Below are 14,056 nucleotides of genomic sequence, written 5' to 3' on the forward strand. Positions count from 1 at the left end.
TAAAAAGTGGTGGCCTTACAGCTTAAACTAATACAATGTTTTATGTTAATTATATATCAATAAAAGTGGAAGAAAAAAGTCATAGGCAAACCCAAGGTCATCCAGATTTTCTCTAATGTTATCTTCTAGGAAGTTTACAGTTTTGTGTTTTACATTTAGGTCTATGATCCATTTTCAGTTAATTTTCTGTGAAGAGTATAATGTCTGTGTCTAGATTCTTTTTTTTTTTTTTTTTTGGCATGTGGCTGTCCAGTTGTTCCATCACGATTTATTGAAAAGACTGTCTTTTCTCCACTGTATTGCCTTTGTTCTTTTGTCAAGGGTCAGTTGACTGTATTTATGGGGGTCTATTTCTGGGCTCCCTATTCTGTTTCATTGACCTATTTGTCTATTTTTTTTGCCAGTACTGTTCTGTCTTGATTACTATAGCTTCTTAGTGAGTCTTGAAATCAGGCCGTGTCATCCTCCAACTTTGTTCTTGTCCTTCAACATTATATTGGCTATTCTGGATCTTTGGCATCTCCATATAAACTTTAGAATCAGCTTGTTGATATCTACAAAATAACTTGCTGGGATTTTGAATGGAATTGCACTGAATCTATAGATGAAGTTGAGGAAGAAGTGATGTCTTGGCAATATCGAGTCTTCCTATCCATGGCATCTCTCTCCATTTATGTAGCTCCTTAATTTCTTTCATCAGAGTTTCATACTTTACCTCATGTAGATTTTGTATCTACTGTGTTAGATTTATACCTAAGTATTCATTTTGGGGGATGCTAATGTAAACGGTTTTGTGTTTTTAATTTCAAATTCCACTTGTTCATTGCAGATATATGGAAAACCAATTGACTTTTGTATATTGACCTTGTACCTTACAACCTTGCTATAATCACTTATTAGTTCCAGGATTTTTTTGTCAGTTCTTTCAGATTTTCTACATAGATGATCATATCATCCGTGAACAAAGACGGTTTTATTTCTTCCTTCCCAATCTGTATCCTTTTTATTTCCTTTTCTTGTCTTATTGCATTAGCAGGACTTCCAGTATGGTGGTGAAAGGCAGTGGTGAGAAGGGACATCCTAGCCTTGTTCCTGATTATAGTGGGAAAGCTTTGAATTTCTCCCCATTAGATATGATGTTAGCTAGGTTTTTTGTAGATATTCTTTATCAAGTTGAGGAAGTTTCCTTCTATTCCTAGTTTATGGAGAGTTTTTATCATGAATGGGTGTTGGATTTTGTCAAATGCTTTCTCTACATCTGTGATATTTATTTATTTACTTATTATTTTTTTAAGGTTTTATTTTTCCTTTTTCTCCCCAAAGCCCCCCCGGTACATAGTTGTGTATTTTTAGTTGTGGGTCCTTCTAGTTGTGGCACGTGGGATGCCACCTCAGCATGGCTTGATGAGTGGCACCATGTCCATGCCCAGGATTTGAACCAGCAAAACCCTGGGCCACTGAAGCAGAGTGCGTGAACTTAACCACTTGGCCATGGGGGCGGCCCCTGTGATATTTATTTTTAAGCCTTTCTCCCAGGAGTTGCCCAAGTCAGGGGAGCCTGCTGTTCAGCTAGTGTTTGGCCAGAGTTTGTGTTTAGCCCGTGTCATGAGGCTTCTGCCCTGTGTTGATGGGTCTGTGTGTGGCTTGGGGAAAGTTTTCAGATCTGCCCATGTCCTTCTCTGATTGCCCCTGAGTGGGTGCATCCTTGTACAAGAGCACAGCCTTGCCAACCCCCGGGGTGGACTGTGATCCATGGAAGGCTCTTTTGGGCTATCTCTTTCTCTGATTCTCTCTCTGAAACTTCTGGTTATCCTGCCATTTTATTTATTGCTATTAGTATCAAGGAGCAATGAATACCCTCTTAATTGCTCTCCCCCAAGATCTCCACTGCGCTCAATAATGCTCACAGACATTGTTCCAAATAAAGTTAGCTCCTTCAGGCAGAGCTATGGAGCTCTTCATCCTTAGGGCCTGCCTTCCCACCTGGGCAGAAGCTCCGCCCCACCCTATAGAAACTGGAGGTAGGGAAAGCAACCAATCACCCATGAGTAACACCCCTGCTCTACAAGCTGGTGGGGGGTAGCAGCCCCTGGTCTTCTTGACTTTTCCTTTCTGGCATAGAATCTCTGTCCTGCGGAAGAGCTGGTGTGTGAGCCATGAGGATCCAGTATTTTAGCCTGTCATGCCTGGAGTAGGGCTTCTTCCTTACAAGTGTGGGTAGCGTGGGGGAAAGGTGACTAGTGTCTTTGCTGCACCTGCCTGGAACAGAGCTTCCAGGATGAGGGGATGAGAAACAGTGACAGCCTGCCCCTGCTCGTGTGAAACCTTAGCTCTCCACTGGAAAACAGGGATTGGTGTGGGGGAGGGGGCCCCCTGCTTTCTTGGCACACAGCCTGGAGTACAGAGCTTGGGGTGGAGCGTCTATCAGATGGAAGGGGGAACAGGAGGGAGGAGAAAGGAGTTGAGGCTCAAATGCCACAGACTCTCCCTGTTCTTACGCAGATTTCCTTGAGTGAATGCTTCTGCATGTGCTGAATATGCCTGTAGAATAATTTCCAGACTTTAAATAATTGGGTTTTGAAAAACAATTTTTGGGGGCCGGTTTGGTGGCCCAGCGGTTAAGTTCATATGTTCTGCTTCTTGCAGCCCGGGGTTTGCTGGTTAGGATCCTGGGTGCGGACATGGCACCGCTTGGCAAAAGGCCATGCTGTGGTAGGCGTCCCACATATCAAGTAGAGGAAGATGGGCACAGATGTTAGCTCAGGGCCAGTCTTCTTCAGCAAAAATAAGAGGATTGGCAGTAGATGTTAGCTTAGGGCTAATCTTCCTCAAAAAAAAAAAGAGGGGGGGAAGGAATCAGAGACAGATTAAGAAAAAAAAGAAATTTTTTTTTCCAGTTAAATGCTTATTTTGTCAGGGAGCGGGTCTACTGAGCTCCTCACTCTGCCATTCTGAAAATCAATCTTAAGATTAAGAAGAATTTCTTGTTCCAATGGTTATTTTCCTCTTGCCATTTCTCATTTGTTATATTTGTGCTTTCCTCCTTTTTTCTCGAACAAGTTAGCTAGTGGTTTGTGAATTTTTCCAAAAATCCAGGTCTAACTTCTCCTCTTTACTGCATTAATCTCTGCTTTTAGCTTTATTCCTTCTCTCTTTGTACTTTCTTCTGGTTCACCTTGTTCTTTTTCTAGTTTTCTTTGAGCTGGGACTTAAATTCAGTTATTTTTATTCTTTTATTTTTAATGATAAAAGTGTTTAGTGCTATGAATTGTCCTCTGATTGTTGCTTTAAATGTACCTCATAGAATCTGACATGTAGTATTTTCATTATTTTTTTTTTCAGAAATTTTGTGTTCCAGTTTGGTTTTTGTCTTTGTTAATAATTTCTCATTTGATTACATTGTGCTCAGAGAATATCGTGTATAATATTTCTACTTTATTGAACTTACTGACCATTTCTTTGTGACCTAATATATGTTTACTTTTTTGTGGATATTTTGTTCCTTTGGATTGATAGTTGTTTCCTCTGGGGAAATTTAACTAAGTTGATGTGTTTTGGATTTTGTTTTCTGATTCTTTGTTTTTTAATAATCACTCCATATGGATCCATTAATCTTTTTCTTGTTCACTTTTGTGGTATTGGGATGTATTACAAGATTCTTGTTCAAGGGCACACTCTTATGTCAATATAGCAAAGTCCAGATAGTTTAGTGGATTTTTATTTGGGTTTTTTTTTTTGGTTGGAGGAAGGGGTCTGTGTCCTCCGATTTCCTTGTTTCTTTTTTGTCTTGCAAGATCCTAAATTTTTCCCTTTTGCTTTTTTCCCCCTTCATCACTCAACTGGCAGGACACCTCTGGCTCATGTTGGCCTTTTTCTCCCTCTCCCAGAATATACGCATTTTAAAGAGTGACCCTTCAAATCCCAGGTACTTCCAAGTTCCTTCGCTGTAGTCTAAGCTCTGAGCTCCCTGGGCATTTTTCCAGTATTTTCAGACTGCGGAAGCACTAGGTGTTTCAGATGGAAGTTCTAGATCAACCTTGGGCCCAGTTGCCAACTCCCCTCTTCCCTCTTTCACGGTCTTTGGAGCACAAAACCTCAAGCACTGTGGGGCGAGACGGGAGCGAAGGTCTGAGAAGCAATTTGGTGCGTTTTTTTAATTTACTGTTATTCTGAAGTTTGCACAGTCTCTACTTTCAAGTTATGCTGGGCCTGTGGTTTCAGCAGAGTTGTTTCCCATTCTTGTTCTGATTTGCTTTGGGAGGAAACCTTGGGAGATGGGCAACTAGGCGGCCGCGATGGCCCTTGGTACCGGAAGTCCCTCTGCTCTTCCTTCAAGTTTTTAAGATGGAGCTTAGCTCATTAGCTTGCACCCTTTCTTACCTTTAACACATGAATTTGAGGTCATAAATTCCTCTCTAAAAATTATTAGCTGTGTTCCCAACTTTGACAAACAATATTTTGATTCTGATTGCAATCTAAAACAACACAAATCTATAATCAATTTTCTAATTTGCGTTATGGTTTTTTACCTTGGCCCAGAAATTTCATAAAATGTTTCTTAATTTCAAAATACATAGGATTTTTTTCTATTTATCTGTTCATAGGCAATGTTTAAGTTAATTGTGTTATGGTAAAAAACAAAACAGACTAAATGATTTTAATTTTGAAATTAGTTGTGTTGACTTATGGTGTAGAATTTGATGAATTTATTGGAAATTTTATTTTTTCTGAGGAAGATTAGCCCTGAGCTAACTACTGCCAAATCCTCCTCTTTTTGCTGAGGAAGACTGGCCCTGAGCTAACATCCGTACCCATCTTCCTCTACTTTATACGTGGGACGCCTGCCACAGCATGGCTTGACAAGCGGTGCCATGTCCGCACCCAGGATCCAAACAGCGAACCTGGGGTCGCAGAGAAGCGGAACGTGCGAACTTAACCGCTGCACCACCAGGCCGGCCCCATATTGGAAAATGTTTTGCATGTGCTATTCTGCATTTGTTGGGTGGAGCGCCCTGTATTTGTCCACTAGGTCAAATTTGTTAACTATATTCTTTGTATCTTTTATGTTCTTATTAATTTTTTTGCCTGCACGTGCCATCAAATCTACAAATACAATTGTGATTTGTCTGTTTTTCCTTGTGGTTTGATCCATTTATATATATTTACATATTTACATATCTTTATTGCTTATTGACTTTATTTTTCAGAGTAAATAAATATAAAATTGCTGTATAGTTTAAAGATCACTATGTAAGCACCCTCTTTCTCTCTAGTGATGCTTGTAGCCTGAAATTTATTTTTTCTAGTACTAATATGGCTATTCTGTCTTTCTTTTAGTATTTGCCTGACATTTTTTCCTATCCTTGTACTTCCAAACTTTTTACATCCTTTTGTTTTACATGTATCTTTTATAAATAGCATGCAGTGCTAATACCATTTTATAAATAGTATATTAGTCCGCATAGTATAAATTATGCTGTGATAAATGTGATAAGCGGAATAATGACCTCCCAAAGATGCCCACATCCCAATTCCTAGGACCTGGGAACATATTATCTCACCACATGGCAAAAGGGACTTTGCAGCTGTGACTAAATTAAGCATCTTGAGATGGGGAGATTATCCTGGATCATGCCGGTGGGCCCGATGTAATCTTACAGGTCTGTGAACATGGAAGAGGGGTCAGAGTCAGTGATCGAAGACACTATGCTGCTGGCTTTGAAGGTGGAGGTAGGCGGCCGTGAGCCAAGGAATGCAGGTGCCTCCACATGGAATGAAACCTTGGTGGCACCTTGATTTTAGCAGAATGAGACCCATTTTGGATTTCTGACCTCTAGAACTGTAAGACAATAGATTTGCATTATTTTAAGCTGCTAAATTTGTGGTAATTTGTTATAGCAACAAATAGAGATCCAATACCACCATAAACAACTCCCAACTCTCAGGGGCTTTCAAAAACAAAAGTTTATTTCTTGTTCACATTAGATGCCCTTTACAGTTTGGCTCTGGGTCTGCTCCCTGTCTTCTTTATTCCAGACCCCAGACTAGAGAGGCTGCCCTTACCTGGGACACACCAGGCCCAGGGCAGATGGAAGAGCAAGGGCAGAACCCCATCGGAGCTCACGAAGCTTCTGTTCAGATGTGGCATAAACCATTTCTGCTCAAATTCCATTGACTGAAGCAACCACATGGGTAAACGTAACATGGGGTAGGGAGTAGACCCGTCCCAGAAGGAAGGATGCCTTGTCCTAGTGGGAAGGGCCAGCATGTACAAAGGGCCTGGGGCAAGGGACAGGCAGTGTTGACAGAACTGAAAGAAGCTGGTCTAGTTGGAGGGTGGTGATGGAGGGGTGGGGCCAGGGATGTGGTTGGAGAGAACAAGGGCAGATGGTGCGGGGCCTGGTCAGCCACTTATCCATCCAACACATGAGCGACATTACATTACTGCTCACACAGAAGGCTCTGAGTCAGGGCTGGGGGTTTGGGGACAGACCAGTCTGACGAGGCCCCTGTTCTGAAGGCACTGACCTAGGGGAAGAATGCAGGAGAAGTAAGTCAACAAGGAAGCAAGATGATTGCAGACAGGGATCAAATAAGTACCACAGTGAAGGAGTCTGTATTTTATCAAAAGGACTATTTTTAAAAGATCATGGCAGCTCTAGAGAGGGCCACGAGCCCAGGAAGTCAGGAGACAGTTTAGGGGCCATCAAGACAGACAGGCAGCAGATAATGCTGCCTTGGCCTGGGGAGGAGGCAGTGGCAAGAGAGGTAGGCATGCATTAGGGAGATATCTTTGAGCTAGAATCCACAAGATTTAGTGATGAATTGGATGCTGGGGGTGAGAAAGAAGGTAGAAATACTTCTGAGTACTCATCCAAGATAACCTGCCCAGCAAGGGGAAAGAGCAAGCAGCATAACAGAATCTCACCTAAAAGCAGACCTATGCAGGCTTCCATTTACATAAAGTTTAAAACCAGGCCCGGTGGCATAATGGTTAGGTTTGTGCGCTCCGCTTCAGTGGCCCCAGGTTAGCGGGTTCGGATCCTGCGTGCGGACCTATGTACTGCTCATCAGGCCATGCTGTGGCAGCGTCCCACATACAAAATGGAGGAAGATTGCCACAGATGTTACCTGAGGGCCAATCTTCCTCACCAAAAACAAAAAAACAAAAAAAAAACCAACCAGGCAACACTAACCTATGATGATAGAGTCCAGCACAGTGATTAACTTTGGGTGGAGAAGGCATGAGGGCCGCTGGTAATGTGCTGTTTCTCGACCTGGCTGCTGGCTACACGAGTGTGTTCTGAAAATTCATCCAGCTACTCATTTCTTATCTGTGCACTTTTCTGTAATGGTTGCTGTGCTGCAATAAAAAGTTTACTTAAGGGGCCTGCCCGGTGGTGCAGCAGTTCGCACATTCCGCTTCCGTGGCCTGGGGTTCGCCGGTTCAGATCCCGGGTGTGGACATGGCACCGCTTGGCAAGCCATGCTGTGGCAGGCATCCCACATATAAAGTAGAGGAAGATGGGCAGAGATGTTAGCTCAGGGTCAGTCTTCCTCAGCAAAACGAGGAGGATTGGCAGCAGATGTTAGCTCAGGGCTAATCTTCCTCCAAAAAAAAAAAAAAATTTACTTAAAAACAATGATTCCCAGTTTTTCGTTGCTGCTATTTTTGAGCAACCCTTGGTCAGTAGATGGGGAAACTGAGGAAGGAACAGGTTCATGGGGCCGATAATGATGTGCCTGGAGAAAACAAGTGGAGATGTCCCAGAGGCAGCCGGAGGTCCAAGAGTGGACCTGGAGCATCAGGGCTCGGACAAACCTTGGGAGCCTCTGGAGGGATATAAAGCCAGTGAAATACACAAGGCAACACAATGAGCAAATCACAGAGCATGTGCAGAGGAAGGGGCCCGGAACAGGCCTGGAAGGTTGGCTGCCCTCAGCCTCCTGGATCCGTGTTCTATGGCAATCTTCTGGCCATGCCCACTCAGGGGTCATCGCCACCTTTTCCATCCTCCCATCTCCCGCCCACCCCCCGGCCCTAGCATGGCCTCATATACATGCAGCCAGGGCAGCTTGGAAGCCCCAAGCCTCTGGTTCCTTCTACAGTGGCCTGCCCTTGGCTGCCTCTCTCTGCCCTCTGGATTTTGTCCACTCTCTGGGGTTTCTTAAGGCCTCCAGGGATGGGAGAATCCCTGCCTTTGAAATCCTTCCCATAATGCATGAAAAAAAATTTAATAATTGCACATCATCAAACTGCAGGGCTTGCTCTGTGAAAGACAACATTAAGAGAGTGAAAAGATGAGCTATCATTTGGGAGAAAATGTTTGCAAATGACATACCTGACAAAGGCTTGTATCTCGAATATATAAAGAACCCTCTAAACTCAACAGTAAGAAAACCAACAGTCCGCTTAACAAATAGGCAACAGACTTGGAACCGACACTTCATTGGAGAAGACGCATGGATGGAAAATGCACGTGTCCCAGTACCACCAGCTGGAGGCTTAAAACAACAGGAAGTTATCATCTCTCACGGTGGTGGAGGCCGGAAGTCCAAAGTCAAGGTGTCCGCGGGCCGTGCTCTCTCTGGCCATCCTTGGTGTCCTCGGCTTGCAGCTGCATCACTCCAATCTCTGCCTCGGTTGTCACAGGCTGTCTTCCCTCTGTGTCTAAGTCTTCACCTGCCTTCTCCTTTCTGTGATTCTGTCTCTGTCTCCTCTCTTCTTCTAAGGACACGAGTCTTACTGGATTAGGCCCCACCCTAATCAAGGATGATCTCATCTTAACTTGATTGCATCTGCAAAGACCCTATTTCCAAATAGCACCACATTCACGGGTCACGGCGGGGGGCGGGGGGGGGGGGAGTGACTTCAATATCTTTTTGGGGGAAAGAATTCAACCCACACAGAAAATAAGCAGGTGGAAAGATGCTCAATATCATTAGCTATTAGGGAAGGCAAATTAAAGCCACTATGACTATTACAATGACTAAAATAAGTACCAACAATACCAAAACAGCCACTCTGAAGAACGGTTTGGCGGTCTCTTATAAAGTTCAACATATATTTACCATAGGACCCCTCCTAGGTATTTCCTCTAGAGAAATAAAAACTCATGTCCCTGTAAAAACCTGTACACAGATGTTCAGAGCAGCTTTACTTGTAACAGCCCATACTGGAAACAACCCATTCTGCACCATGGAATACTACTTGGTAACAAAAAGGAATGAACTGTCGATACATGCAACAACCTGGATGGATCTCAAGGGCATTATGTTGAATGAAAAAGCCAATCTCAGAAGGTCACATACTGTATGATTCCATTTATATAATATTCTTTTTTTTTTTTTACTGAGGAAGATTCACCCTGAGCTAACATCTAAACCAATCTTCTGTGCTAACATTCCTCTATTTTGTATGTGGGTTGCCACCACAGCATGGCTGCTGACGAGTGGTGTAGTTCCACACCTGGGAACCTAACCCGGGCTGCTGAAGCGGAGCGTGCTGAACGTAACCACTAGGCCACAGGGCTGGCCCGATATATAATATTCTTAATGTGACAAAATTACAGAGATGGAGAACAGATTAACGGTTGCCAGAGGCAGGGGTGGGGAGGCAGTTATGACGACCCTAAAGGGATGATGTGAGGTCCTTTGGGGTGATGGAACAGTTCTGTATCCTGACTGAGGTGGTAGATACACCAATCTATGCATACGATAAAAGTTCTAGAACTAGACACACACAAAAATTTAAAAAGCAAGAGCTTGTAAAAACTGATGAAATCTGAATGAGGTCTATAGTTTTGCTGTGCCAGTGTCAATTTCCTGATTCTAACTGTACGATGATTATGTAAGATGTCGCCATTGGGGAAAGCTGGGTGAAGAGGACATGAAAACTTTCCATACTGTTTCAGCAACAGAAACTCGGTGATTCAAAAAGACTCACAGAGGCCAGGAGAGATCCAGAGACCTAAAGAGACCTGGACACTAGGGAAACCAAGAGATTCAGAGATGCACATAGAGACTCAGAGACTGAGAGAGATCCAGAGAGACAGAGAGAGCCAAGAAGACCTAGAGACCCCAAGAGACCCACAAACCCAGAGAGGCCAAAAGATTTGGAGATATCAGAGATCTGCAGACCCAAAGAGATCCAGAGAGACCCACAGACACTGAGGAACACAGAGAGACTAAGAGACTCTGAGACACAGTGATACCAAGAGACCCACAGATACCCAGAAACTCATAGTTTGAGAGACTCAGAGAGACTGAGAGTTCAGAGAGACCCAGAAACCCAGAGAGACAGAGAGACACAGAAAAGGAGGGGCAACCCCCAGGAGTGAAAACACGCTGGCAGCCAGGGTCAGAGCCTGAGGTTGGGAGCAAAGCAGAGATGGGTGCTGGATGTCCAACCAGTGAAGAGCAGTTGTGTCACAGGAAGGAGCCTGCATCTGGGGTCTGGGGACCTGGGCTCCAGACCTGGCTCTGTGCTCACGCCTCACCTGGCCCAGCCCACATTTTGTTCATCTTTCACTCAAATATCAGGAGGTGGGGTCCTTGAGCCTCAGTTTCCCATCTGAAAAATGGCCAGGAGAACCACGAAACCTACGTCACAGGGCCAAATGCACATTGTGTTGGTCATACCACTTTGAGCCCACTTCTGTTGTCATCAGCGGTGGGACTTTGAGTATAAGTGATTCAACTTCTTTCTGGGCCTCCATTTCTCTTAAATACGTATTTAAAAAGTCTCCTGGACTACCTCACACTCATTAGGATGGCTACTATCAACAAAACAGAAAATAACAAGTGTTGGCAAGAATGTGGAGAAATCAGAACTCTTGTGCACAGTTTGTGGGGATGTAAAATGGTGCAACCGCTGTGGAAAACGGCTTGACATTTCCTCAAAAAATTAAAAATAGAATTACCCTATGATCTAGCAATTCCACTTCTGAGTATATACCCCAAAGAATTGAAAGCAGAGTCTCGAGATATTTGTAACCCACGTTCATAGCGTTATTCAAAATAGCCAAGATATGGAAACAACTTAAGTGTCCATCAATGGAGGAATGGATAAGCAAAATGTGATATATACATAGAATGCATGCTACATACATAGAATGTACATAGAACGTATAGCCTTAAAAAGGAGGGCAATCCTGACATATGCTACAGCATGGACGAAGCTTAGGGATATTATGCTAAGTGAAATAAGCCAGTCACAAAAAGACAAATACTGTACAATTCCACTTATATGAGGTACCTAGAGGAGTTGAATTTGTAGAGATAGAAAGTAGAAGGGTGGTTGCCAGGGGCTGGGGGAGGGGAGGGGGGAGTTAGTGTTTAATGGCTATAGAGGTGAAGTTTTGCAAGATGAAGAGTTCTGGAGATGGATGGTGGTGATGGCTGCACAACAATATGAATTAAGGTAGTAAATTTTATGTTATGTGTATTTTACCACAATAAAAAAATATTAAGGAAAAAAGTCACCTGTCAAATGTGGAAAGTCGTGCAGGTGCTGACTGTCCCATAGGATTTGTGGAGAGAGTAAATGAGCCAGTGAAGACCAAAAGACTGATGGTCTGCTGGGTCGGTGGGGGAAGCTTGGTGATCCTGGGCAAAGACACCCACCTTGGAGCCACTGGCCCGGCTCTCCCTAACCCAAAGGATCTTGGGAAGCGGATGTGGCCTCTGGGAATTCTCGCGCCAGGACAATCTCCTCTCTGGCTCTCAGGTTTGGGGATTCCTAGATCTGAAACAAACACGGACACATCCAGCGACCCTGCCCAAGCAAGGCATAACCAGGGAATTATAACTTACCCATCAGCCACCCGCCGCAGCCCAGGCCTCATTTCCAGGCTACGTATCTGTAAAGAGGCGGGCAGGGCGCCCTCCCACCTTTCAGGCCCTGGGGTCCAGCTGGCCTGCCTTCACCCCTCTTGTAGGTGAGAAAGCTCCGGAGAAGCTTTTACCTTGGGGAGCCGCAGCTGGGACGCGAGCGGTGGAGACTGGGCTTACTGAGAGTAGAAGTGGGCGGTGATGGCGAAAAGCTCCACCCCCTCCCCAGGAAGGGATCTGATTGGTGGAGGGCCATGGGGCGGGGCAGCGCGGGAGCTATATAAAGGCTCTCACTCTGGGCTTCCTTCATGCTGTGGGTAATCCATGAGCTCAGGTAAGGCTTCTCGGGGGAGGAGGCTGGGCTGCTTTACGAGGCCCCCAGGTTGGCCACGGGGTGGTGGACGGCAGCTTCTCCTGAGCCCCTTAGTTGGCGTCTCTCTCTCCTTGGCTTGAAATGTCTGAGGTGGCCCCACCTCACCTTTTTCTAAACCCAAGTATTTGTCTAATATCATTCCTTTCTGTGGGCCTCAGTTTCCCCTCCGTGAAGTAAGAGGTTGGTGGTCCTTTCATGGCTCCCGCTTTGGTGCAGGTTGAGGGGGTGGTTGTGAGTTGGGGGACAGAGGAGCAATTAAACTTCAGCTTTGGGGGTCAGACAGGCTCCACCTTCAAGTCGCGGTAAGACCTCCGTGCTTGAGTTTGCAAAATGGGTCTTAAGTTATACCCACCTCCCGGGATGAGAGAAGATATGCCCTTAAAGCATTTAGCGCAGCTCCAGGCCCTTAGGAAGCGCTCAGTGGTGTCAGTTGCTGCTATTCTTACTTTCTGGCCTTGCCTGCGGTGCCAGGAGGAGGGTGGGGGTGCTGCAGCCTCCAAAAACTCTCCCTCCTTTCTGGCCTCCCCACCCCACACGAATCCGAGTTTCCTTCTGTTCCCAGCCCCCACGTCTCCACACCCATCCCTCCACCTTCAGGAAGTCCTCTATTAGGCCAGCCCTACAAATCCCCTTGACTTGTTGGGGGCAAGGGGGTAGGTGCTGAGTCTTGGGGCTCCTGCCTTTACAGGTCACCTTGCCCCACCCCACCCCTCCCACCCCTACCCCCTATGAGATGAGTGACACCCAAGACCCTGCCGCTGTCCCTGCCATTGCCACCCAGGTGAAGCTGGGGGGCTGGAGCCGTCAAGGCGTGGGCAGTGGGTCTCTCCGTTCCCGCCAGCACCAGGAGCTCCAGGCCTTCCTCAGCCTTCTGGGTGAGTCCACTAGGGGGCTGGGACGGGCGGGGCTGTGGGGACCAAGCATGAAACAGATGTGAAACATGCACTGTGCAAGCGTCTGAGTCTCGGTCTCTTCCCTTCTCAGGTGACCCCGGTTTGGCAGAAGGGGTGTGGGTCGTGTCAGAAAGCGAGTTCAGTGGCCGCTTGGCCTTTGGAACTTCGTCTTGGGGAGGGTGGGTGGTAACCCCAGTCCACCGTTTCTCCTCTTTACCCCAGAGCACAGTTTCCTCCAGGAATTCCTCTCCAAAGATCCCTGTTTCCAGATTTCGGATAAGGTGAGGGGGCACAGTGGCGGTAGAGGCCGGGAGTCACTTGGGGAAGGCTGAATTAGTGGGGTTGGAGGGCTGCTAATTCACTGGGTCCCCTGGTCTGGTGGAGGGAGCGCCTCCCTTTTAAACTCTTATCTTTCGGGCCCTCCCCACCATTTTACTCCCCCTCCCCACCCCCACCCCGAACTTCCTTGGGTGCACAGGGGCTGTGCAGCCCCTCCCCCAGTGTCTCACTCACCCCCCCCCCCCCCCCCTCCCCGTTCTGTCTTCACAGTACCTCCTGGCCATGGTGCTGGTCTACTTCCAGCGCGCCAACCTGAAGCTCAGCGAGTATACCCGCAGCAACCTGTTCTTGGCGCTGTGAGTGGCCCCGGCGGGTGGTGGAGACCCTTGCTGGGAGCCAGAGGATGGGGCAGGGCAGATGCTTAAGGCCCCTGCTCCCTGCCCCCGCCTCTGCGGCCAGGTACCTTGCAAATGACATGGAGGAGGACCTGGAGGACTCCAAATGTGTGATTTTCCCGTGGGCCCTGGGCAAAGATTGGCGGCGGCGTGTGTCAGGCTTCCTGCACCAGAGGGACAAGCTGTGGGCACGGATGGGCTTCCGGGCCGTCGTGAGCCGCCAGCGCTGTGAGGAGGTGAGGACCAGCATCCTGGGGTGGCAGAAGGAGGCTGGACCTCCCACC

The 14,056-nt window shown here is 46.4% G+C and overlaps 1 protein-coding gene across 5 annotated transcripts in view; it reads left to right on the forward strand.

Moving 5' to 3' along the window:
* SPDYC (speedy/RINGO cell cycle regulator family member C) overlaps window positions 1-14,056 on the forward strand; it is a 46,980-nt gene that overhangs the window by 29,347 nt on the left and 3,577 nt on the right. For 4 of the 5 annotated variants that reach the window (XM_023654414.2, XM_023654413.2, XM_023654418.2 and 1 more), the window contains exons 3-5: window positions 13,321-13,379; window positions 13,648-13,733; window positions 13,837-14,008. In XM_023654414.2, the coding sequence (XP_023510182.1) occupies window positions 13,321-13,379; window positions 13,648-13,733; window positions 13,837-14,008 (317 nt within the window). Of the gene's footprint in view, window positions 1-12,847; window positions 13,081-13,320; window positions 13,380-13,647; window positions 13,734-13,836; window positions 14,009-14,056 lie in introns of those variants that run through there. The other variant, XM_023654415.2, reaches the window with a different exon arrangement.

Source organism: Equus caballus, chromosome 12 (assembly GCF_041296265.1).
Source record: "Equus caballus isolate H_3958 breed thoroughbred chromosome 12, TB-T2T, whole genome shotgun sequence".
Classification (NCBI taxonomy): Eukaryota; Metazoa; Chordata; class Mammalia; order Perissodactyla; family Equidae; genus Equus; species Equus caballus.